The sequence below is a fragment of the Erinaceus europaeus genome, chromosome 1 (assembly GCF_950295315.1).
Source record: "Erinaceus europaeus chromosome 1, mEriEur2.1, whole genome shotgun sequence".
Classification (NCBI taxonomy): domain Eukaryota; kingdom Metazoa; phylum Chordata; class Mammalia; order Eulipotyphla; family Erinaceidae; genus Erinaceus; species Erinaceus europaeus.
Genome location: NC_080162.1, coordinates 73604844 through 73623880, shown reverse-complemented (window position 1 = coordinate 73623880; position 19037 = coordinate 73604844). Strand labels below are relative to the sequence as shown.

The 19037-nt window shown below is 44.8% G+C and overlaps 2 protein-coding genes across 4 annotated transcripts in view; one reads left to right on the top strand and one right to left on the bottom strand.

Annotated features, from left to right (window-relative positions):
- Nucleotides 1-19037, top strand: part of LOC107522507 (large ribosomal subunit protein uL15-like) — a 125190-nt gene that overhangs the window by 30421 nt on the left and 75732 nt on the right. The window lies entirely within an intron of this gene.
- The window catches only part of ANGPT4 (angiopoietin 4), a 39314-nt gene continuing 38053 nt past the window's right edge, over nucleotides 17777-19037 (bottom strand). For both annotated transcript variants that reach the window (XM_007523040.3, XM_060187749.1), the window contains one exon: nucleotides 17777-18567. In XM_007523040.3, the coding sequence (XP_007523102.1) occupies nucleotides 18407-18567 (161 nt within the window). In that variant the 3' untranslated portion in view covers nucleotides 17777-18406. The remainder of the gene's footprint in view (nucleotides 18568-19037) is intronic.

The following is a 19037-nucleotide window of genomic DNA, read 5'->3' as shown; positions in this document are numbered from 1 at the left end:
GCCACTACCCGGCCCTCTTATCCAGGCATTTATAAAATACCTTTTAATTAAGACTTACCTGATTCTTTTTTTTTCCTTTTTCTTTCTTCTCTCTCTCCTTTCCTTCCTTCCTTCCTTATTTCCTTCCTTCCTTCCTTCCTGCCTGCCTGCCTTTATTTCTTTTACATTTTCAGTTCTATTTACTGATTGAGAGAGAACCAGAACATCCCTCTGGCATATGCAGTGCTGGGGGATCAAACTCAGGACTTCATGCATGGAATTCCTGCTTTCTACCACTGTGCCACCACCATGCCTACTCTTTTTTTTTTTTTTTCTATTTTACTTTATTTTATTTTATTTTATTTTATTTTATTTTATGTAGCACTAGGACCTTGTACATGCATGATCTCATCTCTTCAGGTCATTATTTTCACTAAGTTATAGAGAAAGAAATAGACAAAAAGGAGACAGAGACAGGGGAAATAGCACAGCACAAAAGTTTCTTCTGTTGTCATAACATCTTCCATGTGGCATCAGGCTCAAACCTGGGTTGTAAGTACCCTGCCTGATGAACTATTTCCCCAGTTCCATTTTTTTCTTACTTAAAAGATCTGGTTATTTTGAGAGAGAGAGAGCGAGCAGATCCTATGTGGTGCTAGGGACTGAACCAAGGCCTCATGCCTTTACCCACAGATCTGCCTCCTTGTCCATAGTCTGATGACTTTATTTGATCAAGACAATGTGTTACATGTTTGGAAAGACCACAGAGGTAAAGTGCATTCTCAGGCACATTTTATCAAGGACATACACTATCAACAAGATTTAACAGGGTGGCTGTGATCTTTGATCATATCAGCTTTCTTTCCACTATAAAGGTTCTCTTCCTGACCCCCTTTCCATTTTGTGCTCTTTGGAATAAGGTTGCTATATGCAGGCAGTCCTTACTTAATGAGTGGGCAGTTATATTCCCAACCTTAAGGATGGAGTACCTTAGTAAATTATTGAAAACTATTTTGCATGACAGATTTATTTCTTCTCACTATTTGCTGACTCAATCATTATTTACATGAGTATAGACTAATGGGTATTTATTTTACTCTTTGGGTTATAGTTCAGTACAACTTTATTTTGTTCCTCAAATTGTCCTACCTTTGGTCACTGGGAACTTTTTCAGTTGGCACCTCAGACTTCTTAACAAGAGAGAAAAACAAATCGAGGGCAATATTTTGCAATAAGGGCCTTAAAGTACTCCCATTCCTGAGTGCTCAGCCCTTGGTCATGTAAGGTGTGACTTTGAAGCTCCTCTCAAGACCTGAATCTCTTTCCGTGTCCTTACTGACCCCCATCTAAACTGCCAACTCAGAGACATGAATCGTGAGTTTATGCCACTGAGTTGTGGGGTGGTTTGTTATTTATCAAAAGCTAACTGCTACCCAAGCTAATTTCTTTTTTTTTTCTGATTTTTTTATTGGGGAATTAATGTTTTACATTCAACAGTAAGTACAATAGTTTGTACATGCATAAAATTCCCCAGTTTCCCATTTAACAATACAACCCCCACTAGGTCCTCTGAATCCTTCTTGGACCTGTATTCTCCCCACCCGCCCACCCCAGAGTCTTTTACTTTGGTGCAACACACCAATTCCAGTTTAGGTTCTACTTGTGTTTTCTTTTCTGGTCTTGTTTTTCAGCTTCTGCCTGAGAGTGAGATCATCCCATATTCATCCTTCTGTTTCTGACTTATTTCACTCAACATGATTTTTTCAAGGTCCATCCAAGATTGGCTGAAAATGGTGAAGTCACCATTTTTTATAGCTGAGTAGTATTCCATTGTGTATATATACCACAACTTGCTCAGCCACTCATCTGTTGTTGGACACCTGGATTGCTTCCAGGTTTTGGCTATTACAAATTGTGCTGCCAAGAACATATATGTACACAGATCTTTTTGGACGGATATGTTGGGTTCCTTAGGATATATTCCCAGGAGAGGAATTGCAGGATCATAGGGTAGGTCCATTTCTAGCCTTCTGAGAGTTCTCCAGACTGTTCTCCACAGAGGTTGGACCAATTTACATTCCCACCAGATGTGTAGGAGGGTTCCTTTGACCCCACACCCTTTCCAGCATTTGCTGCTGTTACCTTTTCTGATGTATGACATTCTCACAGGAGTGAAGTGGTATCTCGTTGTTGTCTTTATTTGCATTTCTCTTATAGTCAGAGACTTGGAGCATTTTTTCATGTGTTTCTCGGCCTTTTGGATCTCTTCTGTGGTGAATATTCTGTCCATGTCCTCCCCCCATTTTTGGATGGGGTTATTTGTTGTCTTGTTGTTGAGTTTGGCAAGTTCTTTATATATGTTGGTTATTAAACTCTTGTCTGATGTATGGCATGTAAAGATCTTCTCCCATTCTGTGAGGGGTCTCTTGGTTTGGGTAATGGTTTCTTTTGCTGTGAAGAAGCTTTTTAATTTGATGTAGTCCCATAGGTTTATACTTGCCTTAGTCTTCTTTGTAATTGGATTTGTTTCATTGAAGATGTCTTTAAAATTTATGCGGAAAAGAGTTCTTATTTTCTTCTTTTTTTTTTTTAATTTTTTTATTTAAGAAAGGATTAATTAGCAAAACCATAGGGTAGGAGGGGTACAACTCCACACAATTCCCACCGCCCAATCTCCATATCCCACCCCCTCCCCAGTAGCTTTCCCATTCTCTATCCCGCTGGGAGCATGGACTCAGGGTCATTGTGGGTTGCAGAAGGTAGAAGGTCTGGCTTCTGTAATTGCTTCCCCGCTGAACATGGGCGTTGATTGGTTGGTCCATACTCCCAGTCTGCCTCTCTCTTTCCCTAGTAGGGTGGGTCTCTGGGGAAGCTGAGCTCCAGGACACATTGGTGGGGTCTTCAATCCAGGGAAGCCTGGCTAGCATCCTGATGGCATCTGGAACCTGGTGATTGAAAAGAGAGTTAACATACAAAGCCAAACAAATTGTTGAGCAATCATGGACCCAAAGCTTGGAATAGTGGAGAGGAAGTGTTAGGGAGGGTACTCACTGCAAACTCTAGTATACTTCTGCTTTCTTACTTTGGTGCCATACTCCAAACTCAGTCAATTTCTGCTTTGTGTTTCTACTTCTTTTTTTTTTTTTTTTACATGCATAACATTCCCCAGATTCCCATTTAACAATACAACCCCCACTATTTCATTCATCATTTTTCATGGACCTGTATTCTCCCCACCCACCCACCCACCCCCGAGTCTTTTACTTTGGTGTAATACTCCAGTTCCATTTCAGGTTCGACTTGTGTTTTCTTTTCTAATCTTGTTTTTCAACTTCGGCCTGAGAGTGAGATCATCCCATATTCATCCTTCTGTTTCTGACTTATTTCACTCAACATGATTTTTTCAAGTCCATCCAAGATCGGCTGAAAACGGTGAAGTCACCATTTTTTACAGCTGAGTAGTATTCCATTGTGTATATATACCACAACTTGCTCAGCCACTCATCTGTTGTTGGACACCTGGGTTGCTTCCAGGTTTTGGCTATTACAAATTGTGCCGCCAAGGACATATGTGTACACAGATCTTTTTGGATGGATGTGTTGGGTTCCTTAGGATATATCCCCAGGAGGGGAATTGCAGGGTCATAGGGTAGGTCCATTTCTAGCCTTCTGAGAGTTCTCCAGACTGTTCTCCACAGAGGTTGGACCAATTGACATTCCCACCAGCAGTGCAGGAGGGTTCCTTTGACCCCACACCCTTTCCAGCATTTGCTGCTGTTACCTTTTCTGATGTGTGACATTCTCACAGGAGTGAAGTGATATCTCATTGTTGTCTTGATTTGCATTTCTCTGACAATTAGAGACTTGGAGCATTTTTTCATGTGTTTCTCTGCCTTTTGGATCTCTTCTGTGGTGAATATTCTGTCCAAGTCCTCCCCCCATTTTTGGATGGGGTTATTTGTTGTCTTGTTGTTGAGTCTGGCAAGTTCTTTATATATGTTGGTTATTAAACTCTTATCTGATGTATGGCATGTAAAGATCTTCTCCCATTCTGTGAGGGGTCTCTTGGTTTGGGTAGTGGTTTCTTTTGCTGTGAAGAAGCTTTTTAATTTGATGTAGTCCCATAGGTTTATACTTGCCTTAGTCTTCTTTGTAATTGGATTCGTTTCATTGAAAATGTCTTTAAAATTTATGCGGAAAAAAGTTCTGCCAATATTTTCTTCTAAGTATCTGATAGTTTCTGGTCTAACATCCAAGTCCTTGATCCACTTGGAATTTACTTTTGTATTTGGTGAAATACAGTGGTTCAGTTTCATTCTTCTGCATGTTTCAACCCATTGTTTCCAACACCATTTGTTGAAGAGACTCTGGTTTCCCCATTTAATAGTCTGAGCCCCTTTGTCAAAGATTAGATATCCATAGGTGTGGGGGCTCACTTCTGGGCTCTCAATTGTATTCCACTGGTCAGTGTGTCTATTCATGTTCCAGTACCAAACAGTTTTGATGACAATGGCCCTATAATACAATTTGAGATCTGGGAGTGTGATGCCTCCAGTTCTGTTCTTTTTTCTCAAGATTGTTTTGGCAATTCTAGGTCTTTTCTGGTTCCAGATAAACATTTATAGCATTTGTTCTATTCTCCTAAAAAATGTGGTTGGGATCTTGATGAGGATAGCATTAAATTTGTATATGGCTCTGGGTAGCATATTCATTTTGATGATGCCAATTCTTCCAACCCATGAAGATGGAATATCTTTCCACTTCTTTGTGTCTTTTTCAATTTCCTTGATTAGTGACTCATAATTTTCAGTATACAAGTCTTTCACTTCTTTGGTTAGCTTTGCTCCTAGATATTTTGTTGTTTAGTTGCTATAGTAAAAGGAATTGATTTCTGGATTTCAATTTCTTCTAGCTTAGTGTTTACATAGAGGAATGCCACTGACTTTTGAATGTTAATTTTATAGCCTGACACCCTACTGTATTGCCTGATGATTTACAAAAGCTTCTTGCTGGATTCCTTAGGTTTTTTCCATGTATACTATCATGTCACCTGCAAATAGGGAGAGTCTGACTTCTTCTCTTCCAATCTGTATCCCTTTAATTCCTTGCTCCTGCCTGATTGCTATGGCAAGAACTTCCAACACTATGTTGAATAGTAATGGTGATAGTGGGCAGCCCTGTCTAGTACCTGATCTGAGTGGAAATGCTTCCAGTTTTTCACCATTGAGTATGATGTTGGCTATAGGTTTGCTATATATAGACCCCACAATCTTCAGGAATTTCCCATCTATTCCCATTTTTTGTAGTGTTTTGATTATAAAGGGATGTTGTATTTTGTCAAAGGCTTTCTCTGCAACTATTGATATGACCATGTGGTTTTTGGTCTTGCTTTTGTTGATGTGGTGGGTCACATTGATTGATTTACGTATATTAAACCAATCTTGCATGCCTGGGATAAACCCCACTTGGTCATGATGAACAATCTTTTTGATATACTGCTGTATCCGGTTGGCTAGAATTTTGTTCAGTATTTTCACATGTATGTTCTCAAGATCTTCCCGCACAGTCATCACCGCCCAGCTATCATCCACATTGGTCTCCAGCTCCCACTGATTCTGTGCTCGGAGAAACTAAGATGGAACTTTCGGAAAGCAAACTGGCGTCTGTTCAGTGATCTTACGAACAAATCTATTCCTGCAATTCCAATTAACTCTATCCCCTCTGAAGATTCCTACAGGCGCTTCCGCCAAGCCATCTTCATAGCAGCTTCCCAAGCCATTCCTCGTGGGAGACGTGCTAACTATATGCCTTGTCTTGATGCTGAATGCGAGCAACTACTAAAGCAGTATGATGAGTTGGGCGACCCAGATGTGGCTGACCATCTCATTGCCTCCCTGGATGCAGCACGCCAAGCCCGCTGGCAACAACTCACGGAAAGTCTGAACTTCACCCACTCAAGTAGGAAGGCCTGGAAGCTTCTTCACAGACTGGGTGCCGGTAGCCAACCCCCTCCCATCTCCCATCCTCCTGTATCTCCAAACTCAGTGGCCAGTCACCTAACTCAAGTTGGACGTGCTAAGATTGACCCAGTCTGGAAAAGAGAAATTTCCCATGAGTGGTCATCCCACTTCCGGTTATCTTGTCCATCTCCAAAAATCTCTCCCTTTACACTGTCTGAACTGGAAGACACTTTGAAGAGGGTTAAACTGGGAACAGCTGCTGGCTATGATAACATCACCCCAGAACTCATTCTTAACCTGGGCCCCGCGGCAAAGAAGTGGCTCGCTTCATTCTTGTCCCACATCTTGGAATCTGAATCTATGCCCAAAGTTTGGCGTCGTGCGAAGATTATAGCAGTTTTAAAACCAAAGAAAGACCCAACACTGGCCGCCAGCTATAGACCAATTTCTCTCCTCTCCATGTGTTACAAACTCCTTGAGAGGCTGCTTCTTTCACGTATTTCTCATCTTACAGAGAAATTCCTATCACCCGCCCAGGCTGGTTTCCGCCCAGGAAGATCTACCTGCGAAGAAGCCCTGGCCCTCTCAACTTACATTGAAAATGGATTCCAGAAGAATTTAAAGACGGGTGCTGTCTTTGTTGATCTCACAGCAGCCTATGACATGGTCTGGCACCGTGGTCTCCTGGTCAAGATCTCAAGATGCCTGCCCCCATGGGTGGCCAACACTATATCGTTTCTTCTCCAAAACAGAAGATTCCGGGTGCATCTGGGTGACAAGTCTAGCAGACGGAGACTTGTCTCAAGTGGCCTCCCCCAGGGCTCTGTTCTGGCTCCTACGCTATTTAATATTTACATCAATGACCTCCCAGAAACTTCTTCAAGGAAGTTCATCGACGCCGATGACATCTGCTGTGCAACTCAGGCATCCAAGTTTGACATCCTCGAGGAAACACTCACGAAAGACATGTCTCTGATATCTGATTACTGTAAAAAATGGCGACTAATTCCTAGCACTGCAAAAAACGGTATCATCTGTTTTCCATCTACACCATGCCTCGGCCTCGCGTGAGCTTAATGTGCAGCTTGGCGATACGAGAATCCGGCATGAAGCCCAGCCAGTCTATCTTGGCGTTACTCTCGATCGCACTCTGTCATTTCACAAACATCTCATAAAAACTGCAGCAAAGGTGGGCGCGAGGAATAACATCATTGCAAGACTGGCCAGCTCCTCATGGGGTGCGAGCACTTCCACACTATGATCATCATCTCTGGCATTATGCTATTCCACTGCAGAATACTGTGCCCCAGTATGGTTCTGTAGCCCCCATGTCCACTTGGTCGATTCCAAATTATATTCCTCCATGAGGATCATTTCTGGAACCATCCGTTCCACCCCGGTTCCATGGCTGCCAGTTCTTAGCAACATCGCCCCGCCAGATATTCGTCGGGATGCGGCCTCATCTAAGTTCATTTCCCACGTCTACGCTCTAACGGACCTGCCAATATACGCGGATATCTTCGCCCACCCTGTCCAATGCTTGACATCTCATCACCCAATCTGGTCCCCTACGCCTACACTGAACTTCTCTGTTCCAGACTCTTGGAAACAGAGCTGGCAGTCAGCTGAGGTAAAGAACAAACACCTCATCACAGACCCCTGCAAGCGTCAACCCGGCTTTGACCTAGCACGTTATGATTGGGTCCTCCTCAATCGCTATCGAACAGGCCATGGCTGGTGCGCCGCTATGTTCCATCGCTGGGGAGCCAGAGACGACCCGAACTGCCCCTGCGGCTACAGACAGACTATGACCCACATAGTCAACGACTGCCACCTCTCCAGATTCAAAGGAGGTCTCGAAACTTTACATCAGGCTCAACCTGATGCTGTTGACTGGCTACGGAAGAAGGGCAAACGCTAGAAGAAGAAACATGTATGTTCATCAGAGATATTGGTCTTAGTTTTCTTTTTTGGTTGTGTCCCTGTCTGCTTTTGGTATCAGGGTGATGTTAGCTTCATAGAAGCTGGCAGGGAGTAGTCTAGTGTCTTCAATCTTCTGGAAGATTTTTAAAAGTAGAGGTATTAGTTCTTCTTTGAAAGTTTTGTAGAATTCATTTGTAAAACCATCTGGTCCAGGACTTTTATTTTTGGGGAGATTTTTGATAACTGTTTCAATTTCATTAGCTGTGATGGGCCTGTTCATGTAATCCACTTCCTCTTTACTTAGTTTTGGAAGTTGGTAGGTATCTAGGAAATCGTCCATTTCTTCCAGGTTCTCTAGCTTGGTGGCATATAGTTGTTCATAGAAGCCTCGCATGATATGTTGAATTTTTGCGGTATCTGTTGTGTTATCTCCTCTTTCATTTACTATCTGATTTATTTGGGTCTTCTCCCTTTTTTGTTTTGTGAGTCTGGCTAAAGGTTTGTCGATTTTGTTCACTCTTTCGAAGAACCAACATTTACTTTCGTTGATCTTTTGTATGGTTTTCTTGTTCTCAATGTTATTTATTTCTGCCCTAACTTTAGTGATTTCTGTCCTTCTGGTTGCTTTAGGGTTCCTTTGTTGTTCTTCTTCTAGGTCCTTAAGATGTGCAACCAGGCTGTTTATTTGTGCTTTTTCTTGTTTCCTAATGTGTGCTTGTATAGCTATGGACTTCCCTCTCAGTACTGCCTTAGCTGTGTCCCAAATATTTTGATAGCTTGTGTCTTCATGTTCATTGAAGTCTCGAAACATTTTGATTTCTTCCTTGAAGTCCTCTTTGACCCAGAGGTTGTTAAGAAGCGTACTGTTGAGCTCCCACATTTTGGGACTATTACTAATCTTTTGTTGATTGTTAAGTGTTAGTTTAATTCCACTGTGGTCTGAGAAGATGCTTGTGATGATTTTAATGCTCTTGAATTTGCTGATGCTGCTGTGGCCTAACATATGGTCTATCCTTGAGAATGACCCATGTGGATTTGAGTAAAATGTGTATTCCAGTTTCTTGGGATGAATGACTCTGAAAATGTCCAATAGTTCTGGTTTATCTATCTCTTCATTTAGCTCCCTTATGTATTTATTGATTTTCTGCCTGGATGATCTGTCAAGTTGAGAGAGTGGGGTGTTGAAGTCCCCTACTATGACTGTGTTACTGTTAATATATTGCTGTAGCTCTTTCAGTAGACATTTGATGTATTTAGATGGCTTCTCATTGGGTGCATAGATGTTAATAATTGTTAAGTCCTCTTGATTGACTGATCCTCTGAGCATTAAGTAGTGTCCATTCCTGTCTTTTTTAATCTTACCTATTTTAAAGTCTATCATGTCAGATATGAGAATAGCTGTTCCTGCCCTTTTTTGTGGGCCATTGGCTTGTATGATAGTTTTCCATCCTTTCACTTTAAGTCTGTGTTTGTCTTGTTGAGTTAGGTGGGTTTCCTGTAGACAGCATATTGTTGGGTTGTGTTTTATGATCCATCTTCCTACTCTGTGTCTTTTAATAGGTGAATTCAGGCCATTGACATTTATTGATATCAAAGATTGAAGATATTTTAACGCCATTCTTCTAGAGTTTTAGAGTGTTCTGTATGTCCTATTTATGATGGTCTGACTGTTTATAGAAGACCTTTCAGAACTTCTTTCAGGGCAGGCTTGGTGATAGTTGATTCCTTCAACTGTTGCTTGTCTGAGAAGGTTTTGATGTCTCCATCTAGTCTGAATGACAGTCTAGCAGGACATAGTATTCTTGGTTGAAAGCCTTTCTCATTGAGCACTCGATAGATATCTTGTCATTCTCTTCTGGCCTGTAGTGTTTGTGTGGAGAAGTCTGCTGCTAATCTTCTGGGTTTTCCTCTGTAGGTGACTCTTTGTTTTTCTCTTGCAGCCTTCAGGATCCTGTCTTTATCCTTATTCCTTTCCATTCTAACTATGATGTGTCTTGGTGTCTTGAAGTCTGGGTTAATTCTGTTTGGGACCCTCTGGGCTTCTTGAATCTTTATGTCTTTGATGTTGTCTAGACTACAGAAGTTTTCAGCTATTATGGCCTGGAGAATGCTTTCTTCCTCTCCCTCTCTTTCTTCCTCTGGTAAGCCAATAATGTGTATATTGTTTCTTTTGAAGTCATCCCATAGGTCTCTGTTGTTGTTTTCAGCATCTCTTAATTTCTTTTTGAGATCTCTTACTTCTTTTTTAGTTGTCTCTAATTTGTCCTCGATCTTGCTAATTCTGTCTTCAGCCTCATTGATTCTATTCTCTCTGCCCTCTACTGTTTTCTGGAGTTCATCTGTTTTGTTTCCCTGTTCTGATATTGTTTTATCTTGTTCAGCTAGTTGTGTTCTTAGCTCAGCTATTTCAGCTTTCAGCTCTCTAATAATCTTGAGATAGTTAGTGTTTTCTTCCAGAGTCTCATTTGTTGTTCCTGTATTTCTGATTATAATCCTTTCAAACTCTTTACTCACTCCTGTGATTATTTCCTTAGCTAATGTTTGGATGTTGAACTCGTTATTTTGTGCTTCACCCTTTCGGGGGCTTTGAGCTGGACTCTTGTCCTGGTTCGTTTCTCCAATATTTCTTCTTGTTGGTTTACCCATTTTGTATATTGTTATGAGTTCCCTCTCTTAGTACTATTCAAATTACTGATCATTATTTTCTGGATTGGCTTGTGTCTGAGTAATGTAATTAAAGGGTTCACAGTGGTGGAAGTTAAGAGTTGTTTCAATATTATTTTAATCCCTGAGTTGGAGCTCAGTGATTTAAAAGCCTCTCTCTCTCTCTCTCTCTTTTTTTTTCTTCTCTGTAAGCTATGGGAGCCTGAGGGTTTCTAACTATAAGTAGGCTTCTTAACTTAATCACTGACTCCTAACCAAGAGATAAGGCAGGGTGTGGCAGAGATAGTCTGGTGGTTATGCAAAGAGACTTTCTCAGCCCCACAGCTATGCCACCGAGGTATAGGTCTTCTCCTGAATTTCCTGGTTAGATTTCTGTCCCCCAGTGTCCCTCCTTGCCGCTGCTCCAGATTTTGAGGGCAGTAGCAATGGAGACTCAGAGTTGCACTTGGTGAGTCTCCGGGGAGTCCTCTCCTCCCTTCAGATGTCCCCTTGTTGGTGGGACAGACTGGAGTTGGTGTCTCAACTGATAGAGCAGTGTTGGACTGTTACCAGCCACTTAGTCTCTCCCTAGGCTCCTCTCTGTCACCAGCCATGTGTGTTTGCACTCACCGGTGATTTGGTGGGTTCCTGTAGTCATTCTAGTCCTGTCTTGTTTCAGTCCCAGGTAGTCTCCTTTGGTATTTCTAGTTGATCTGGGAGAGGAGAGGAGAGGAGAGAAACAGATCTGCTGCTGCTCGTAGCTCTGCTTCCGGAAGTCTCCTCTAATTTCTATTTGTATGTCTCTATTACTTCAGTTTCCTGTTAGATGAAGTCAAACCTAATCCTATATAGGACATCCCAAGGTGATTGTGAAACTTGAATGAGATACCAATAATGGTTGTCATTAAATTTGTGGTTTGGTAGTAATTAACTTGTAATTTTGTTCCAATTGTTTGAGAATTCTAAACTTAAGGAGTGGGTCTCTTCCTTTCAGAATTTAGTTATTGTGTTATGAGGAAGCCCGAGCCCAAGAGCTGGGCACATGGAGTTGCCCTGATCTGCAGTCCTAGCTATGCCAGTCTTTGCTATCAAAGCCCAGGTGATAGGAGTGGAACCTCTAGCTGATTCCACACCTACCCTAACCCTCCCCAGTCCCACTCCAACTTCCAGATACTCCCTTTCTCTGGCTCTCCCATCATGGAGCAGAGGCTACCATCCCTGCAGTGCCTGTTTGAATTCTTGACACATGAATAGAATTAAGTGCATGGTGGTTGTTTTCCACCAAGATCCAAGCCATTTGCTGTGCAGGAATAAATGCTCCACAGTTTATTTCATTTGGGTTGACTCCATTCTTTTATTAATACAAATACATAGTATGTACTCATTACGTATCTGTTGAGAGAAGGGATTGTCATACTTGAGTTTCATGATAGCCCTGTGAAGCAGGCAGGGCTGGGCTGCTCATTCCCACTTTATGGATGAGGAGAGCAAGATTGGGAGAGGAAAGGACCTAGCAGTTTTTTTTTTTTTTTTTTTTTTTTTCCTGTGCTGTGTAGACACAGCCAAGCTTAAGGGACACCAGACCTGACATCTCTGTCATACATCAGGGTGCAGGTGAAGGTCTTGGCCTACTAAGGGCCTACTGGTTTTCTCTAACATTTTCTCATGCTTCAGTTTGGACTGAGAAATCTGGCTTGTTCCTTCCCAGGCATGGGGTAGAGGCTAGGACCCCTGACAACATAAAAAGCCAGGCTCTACTCAAGAAGCACTTGGGGGTGGCTTGTGGCCACGTGTGCTACAGAGGAGGGCTGGCAGGAGCTCAGAAGCAGAAAGAAGTATTAGTTCCTATCATAGGAAGATCCGGGAGGTCAGCAGGTCTTTCATTTCCTATGAGAGTTCAAAACTGGCCAGCATGAACTCTGCAGTTGCTGGTGTGTGCATTTCTTCTCCATTAGCCTTGGTCATGGGGAACAACAACAAGGCAAGCATGCTCTTGAGCAGGTGAGTTTTGTCCAGGTCCACTTCTATAATCCCTCTCTGTGATGTTTTGACTAGGCTCCACTTCCCTGGGTCCTATCTTCTTCCACCACGGAGTACCTGGCAGAGAGTAGATGTGTGCAGACTCTGTCTTAGATGCCTTTCAACTTACTGTGCCCTCACAGGGGTCTTGGAAGCCCTGCTGTTATCTGTACTAAGGGAAGTGGGACTTGGACCCTTCTCTTTATAGAACTAGAAAGCTGAGGCAATAAACCCCACTACTTTCAGAAAGCTGTTACTGCATCATGGGCCCTGCATTCCACATCATAGGAACAGAAAGGTCATGTGAAAATGGACAGTTTTTTGTTTTTTTTTTCCAAAACAACTAATGGATGCCTGGGACTTTTCTTCAGAAGGAATGTGTCAGGACCAAAACCTCTAAATTCCTGCTAAAGAATCCCCAGAGCAGTAGAGCTAAAGGAGAATTGAACTAGGTGATGAAGAGTCCCGATCGCAGGTTGAGTGCAGGGTACTGGGGAGCCACTGAAGGCTTCAGGCAGGGGGAGCAGCATGACTATAAATAAGGAAGAAATAAACCTGGAGGTGGACTGATTGGGAGGCTGCAGGGATCATCCAGGTAAAAGATGAGGATGAGGTTAGACGATAAGTAGGGTTGGATAGCTAGGGGTGCTGATGTCCTGTTTTCCTTCCTGTCCACTGAGAGACACTATGGCTGAGGCTGGCAGGTAGGTGGGGAAAACTATTCAGCTGTGTTAAGTGTGTGTGTGTGTGTGTGTGTGTGTGTGTGTGTGTGGAGAGAGAGAGAGAGAGAGAGAGAGAGAGAGAGAGAGAGAGAGAGAGAGAAAATAGCATTGTTCCACTACCTATGAAGCTGGGTGCTCCCATATGGTATCAGGTGTGAAACCCCCACTTTGCATAAGCTAATGTGAGCACCCTCTTGGGTGAGCTGTCTTCCACTCTAACCTACTATGTTTTGGGGCCTATACCCCAATTCACTGTATGAGTCAGTCAAGATACTCCACTCCTCTGAGTCCCAGTTTCTACACATGTCACATGAGAATAACAGGAACATATCCAGTTTGCAGAGAGAGTGATGTGGAGTGGGCCATGAGGCAGCCTGCAGTCCGTGCCTGCTCTCACCTGTGGATGCTGTGGAGGGGGCACCCCCTCCCCATTTTGCATGCATTTTCTGTATTTTTCTTCTTCTGATTTCCCAGCCTCATGACACCCAGTTCAAGGTAGGGGACACAGAGACATTTTACCAGACTTACATACTAGTAGGAACTGATGACTCCTAGACAGAGCTGATCTCTCCTGTGCTATAAAGCTTTGGAAACTGGAACTAGAAGGGGTAAGAACCACCCCCAGCCTTGCAGTGGTTCAGCAAGGAGGTTCATCCAGTCCCTGTCAGTTGTGGAGTGGGCCGATGACCTCTGACGCAAGTATTCAGAGAGCAAGCTCTGCCCCACACTCACCTTGTTCACTGTGCTCTGGCCTCCTTGTGCTTCTCCATGACCACCCCAGGACCTTTGCACTTGCTCTTCCCTCAGTGGGCTCTTTCCTCAGTTCTTCCCAAGGCTGTCTCTTTCTCACCTAACTATACCTCAGTTTAAGTCTTATCTCTTAGAGAGGCCTTCCCTGTTAACCCTAAATTGTGTCCTTTGTAATCTATGGTGTCTACCTCCTGTTTATTTTCTTTGTATTTGTTATATTTTGCAAAAACTCAGTTAGCTCTGAGGACAGCACTGAAGGTGTCTGTCTTATTTCTGCTCCACCTCCACCACCAGTCAAATCTGGTCCAGGCAGGCCCCAGTACAGACTTGCCATGAACATTAATGGATGTAAGAATAGATGGATCCATATGTGAATAGTGTACTGGACTTGGATGAGTATCATCACACTGGGCTCACTAGTTCTCCACGAGCCACTCTTGCACATACACACATTGTGCTTACATAAAGGAGAGACTCAGAAAGGGCTCAAGGGAGGGCAGGAACATGTCAGAAGCTAGAGGTTAGTGGGTGTCCTTGTCCTCAGGACACATGAGGACCCTAGCAGTACAGTTCCAGAGGGAGACAACTTGAGAAAGGGGCACAGCTATGCTGTGCACTGCCTGGGCCAGGATCCACTCTCTGAAGGAGGGTTCCACTAAAAGATGCTGCTGGTGGTGTTGCCAAGGCAATGTTCTTAGCTTTTGAAGCATCTAAAAAGGGAGAAGTGGAGGCCCACACAGTCATGAAAGGAGGAAAACCTGGGGAAAGGGATCAAATTCCCATAAACTAAAATAAGCCAGCTACAGCTCACCCTCAGCCCACTGCAAAGGGCCACCTTCTACCACGCCCATGGCTGTTGTCTCTAGAGCAAACAGTGGTTATCTTTGGTGTGGAAACTGCCTTTGCTAGAGATCGTGGGGGGGCGGGTAATGTGCTCTGTCCACTTGTCTCTGTTGTCTCTGTCAGGACATACCAGGTGCCAGTGAAAAAGAAAGAGTTGTTCTTGGAAAGCTTTCCAGAATATTTCCCCAGCCCTTGGGATAGATAGGTAGACAATACCTCACTCTAGTGTTTTGCAGTAGATGCCAAAATATCTCGGGAGAACTCTGGAGAAGGGGGGCAGCTCATAGTTGCCTCTGTACTGGAGGTGGTGACTGGCTGTGTGACCTTGAATAGGAACCCATTCCCCTTTTGAGCTCCAGCTTCTTCACTAACCGGGGGAAGATGCTGGTCTGATGCAGGGAGAGGTGATTCAGATGGTGCATAAACACCTCAAGAGGCTGATCTCCCTGAATTCGGTTTCTGTGAGCTGTGTCCCCCAGGGACTCCTGGCCAAGTCAACATACAGCTCCACACAGGACCCTGTGCTGCCTGGAGGTTGTTAGCACATTGTGGGCAGCCACTGTGAGACAATGTCACTGTCAAAAGGGTCTCCAGATGTAGTAGGGACTCTGTCCTTATTGTGCAGAAGGAAAATAGGACCCAGGCATGGCCACTAGGGACAGAGTCAAGATTGCAAATTAGAGTCTGATACTCTGAGATCATGGCAAAGGTCACTGTAGTCTGGGACAACCAGGAGATAAACTGGAACCCAAGCCTTAGGAGCAGGGAGGCTGAGAAAGGAGGCAGAGATGGAGAGAGAAGAGAGTTAAAGTCTAAGAGATGTTGCTGCTTCCTGAAACAGTGCCTCAGTTTCCTCATGGCTAGTTCACTTGACTTAAGTAGGACTGGCTTCACCCCCAGATCTGAAGAGGTGATCATGCGACTCAGATCTGATCCATCAGAATCAGAGTGAAAAGTGAAAGGATGGACATGGGACAGTTCTGGTTGGAGAGAATCATGTCTTTGCTGGGTCCACTGGAACAGAGGAGCTCTCTTGCTTAGAGGTGCTGACCAGGAGGATGTGAGCCTGGAGGTTGCTATAACCATCATTACAATAGAAGTCAGTGCAGCATATACAGGACTGAGAGATGGAGTGGACCCCTGGATCGAACCACACCTGAATCTATCCCTAAACTTCCTGTGTGTGAGTCAACCTATTCCCTGGGATAGGTATCCTTTGTACCCAAGATCCCTGGCATGGAGGAGAAAGGATGTGTATCTAATAACAGGTATCTGAAGGTAAACCAAACCGTCTTCTTTTTGAACAACTAGGACACATTGGGGTTTGGGCCTTCCCCCCACCTAGAGGACTTTAGTTTCTAGGCTCCCAGCTTTGCCCTCATCTCCTCTGCAGTCAATCTATAAACTCCATTTTCTCACCTTGTTCACCCCTCTGGGAACAGATATTTATTGGGCACTCACTTCATGCCAGGCTCTGTGAAAAAGTCTAATTGCATGACCCCCGTTCCTCCTTACTGGAGACCAGTGAACAGGGAGCAACATAACGCGCGTCATTTCACAGAAAAGACTATTGAGACTTTAAGTCCAAGTGTTGGATCAGGGATGTCTGATTTCAACACCCAGCCCACTGCACCTCACAGTACACAGTAGATGCTAAGTCAAGGCCCGCTGGACAATGCTGGTGCGCAGCAATGTTCCCCTGAGTGCTTTCCTTCCTGCTTGCAGTGGTACCATTCCCACCTTGTGCTTTGACTTCCGGACCAAGCTGGGTTTTCTTGGGGATCGAATGGGGTGGCAGTCAGGAGCTGGGGCAGAGCCAGTGAGATGCAGGCGCCCTGTGTGCACCACCCCAGTCTCGCACAGGGAGGACCTTGTGAAGACAGGTATGTCCTTGTAGTAGGGCAAGGCTGTCAGGAGGGCTGGGGGCTGGCTGACGAGCACAGGGCCGTGTAGGGCAGCGGTCTCCTCAGGAGGAATGATGTTGGGGGTGTGGCAGGGTGGCTCAGACTCCTCTTTGACCCCTTCCTCTGGAAGGGGCTCTTAGGCAGATCTTATTCTCTCAAGCTCAGGCAAAGGCCCAACGCTCCACTTCTACCCATGGGTTCCAGATACAGTCTCACAGCTAAACAAGGCAGGATGGGGCTGTAAGTTGTGCCTTTGAAGGCAGAAAGTGTGGGTGGCACTAAGGACCAGGGACTAGTCCCAAACATTGCCTGGAGTTGAGCTGGATTTACCAGGAGTGCTGAGGGTACCCATAAACTCCCCACTCTAGGCAGAGACCAGGATTTTAAGGATCAAGGCAGCCTTAGAGGACACCAGTCCACAACACAGGCAGGAAACTTAGTCCCAGACTATTCTTCAGAGATGGGGTATGTCTGCATTAACCAAACATTCCTTCTAGTTTTTTTTTTTTTTTTTTGAGTCAGGGTCTGTGCATGCAGAATTTCACCAATCTGAACCACTTTTTCATTCAGATAGGGAGACAGGCAGAGAGAGGGAGAGACACCTTGGCACCAGGGCCATACCACCTCCCTGTGGTGCTGGGACTTGTACCTGGGTTGCAATTCATGGTAAGGCACATGCCCTACCTGGTGAAATATTTCTTCTTCTATTGTTTTTAGAGGTTGAGACCATTATGTGGACAGAAAGGGAGACTGCATCTGGGGGTGGGGATAAGGATGAACTTTTCCCAAAGGCATCCATAGCCCTGACAGAAGAAAAGGGATAAACAGGGTTCATTTTCAAGTTAGTGAATCTGGAGAAAACAGTCACCCCTTTCATGGGAGTTACAAGGCACACAAGCCATGTTACAAGCAGCAACAGGTCCCCCAGTGAAGGCTGTCTGTTCACATGGTGCAGCCTAGTGTTTCAGTCCCCTCTTGGCCATAGATTTTTTTTTTTTTTGAGGAGACCCCTAGTTCTTCTTTGTGGGATATATTTTAGGGCTTGCAAGGGTGGGGGGCAGGGATAAGGAAGGGGGATAAAGAAACCCCTCTTAGCTCTCTGGGAGTCCCAAGAGACCAGATATAAGCTCCAGATGTTAGGAGTCTAGGAGGGGAGGGCAGTGTAGGGTGGGTAGAATCATTCCCCTTGTGGCGTGGATGCAGACCCTTCATCCTTGAACAGGAAGTGCAAGGTCGTGTCAAAGCCCAAAAAACTTGGAGCAGGAGACTGCCCACCCCCCACTCCACCCCCACCCCTCGGGGAGTACAGACTCTGAACTGTGAATACCAGCCTGAAATCCCACTACTAATCGTGTATTCTTTTGGGAAGCCAAGTTAAGTCTGTTCTCAGGTCATTCAGGATATTGCAGTGCTCAGGCTGGCAGAGAGGTTCCCGTAAAAGACAGGAAGGAAGAGGAAAGAGGGATACTGCAGAGGCAGCAATCCCCCAAATGCCCACCATTTCACAACTTGAGGGGATCTGGGAGGAAGCCAGCTTTTCAGGCAGGCTCCTGACACTCGGGCATTCAGGACAAGGTTCCTTGTCCTGCATTTGGGTCCAGCTTGTCCAGGAGACAGAAATCTCAGCTCCTTCTGGGGCTCAGCTTCCCGACACAGCTGCTCCTCAGATGCCCACAGGGCGCAGCATCATGCGGGTGGCACGCAGCGAATAGCTGGGGCCTTGGAAGTAGTGCCAGCGGATGCCGTTGAGCTTGCGCACGTGGTGGCGGGCCGGGTAGTAGATGCCGTTGAGGTTGGACAGACCACACGCGTCAAACCACCACCCTGGTGGATGGGGAGGGAGAGGTTCTGGGGAGCAGGCATCTCAGACAAGCCTAACCCCCAAATCAGGGCTATTGCTTCTTCCAGAGGCCAGTTTATTGGAGACTGGGCTAGTAGAATGGGCCTGGGGGCAGGTGGGAAGAAGACTTCCAGACCCTTCTCAGCCTGGGGTCACTGAAGTGTAGCACCTGGCTCCAGCTACCCTTCTCGGACCTTTTCACTTTCTCCCCAGCTTATGTCCCCTGTTTTCCTCCCTTGCTTGACTGTTGCAGGTTGACTTTCTCAGATGGTGACAGAGAGGGAGAGAGAAAGAAATCACACCAAAGATTCCTCTAGTGCAGTGGGGCTGGGCTTGAACCGGGGCTGTGCAATGGCAGAATCCAAGTGAGCTATTCTGCTGGCCCTTTTCCTTCAAGGCAAAGGGACCCATCAAAAGCTCTCATTATAGATCTGGTATGTCCTCAGAGGTCCCT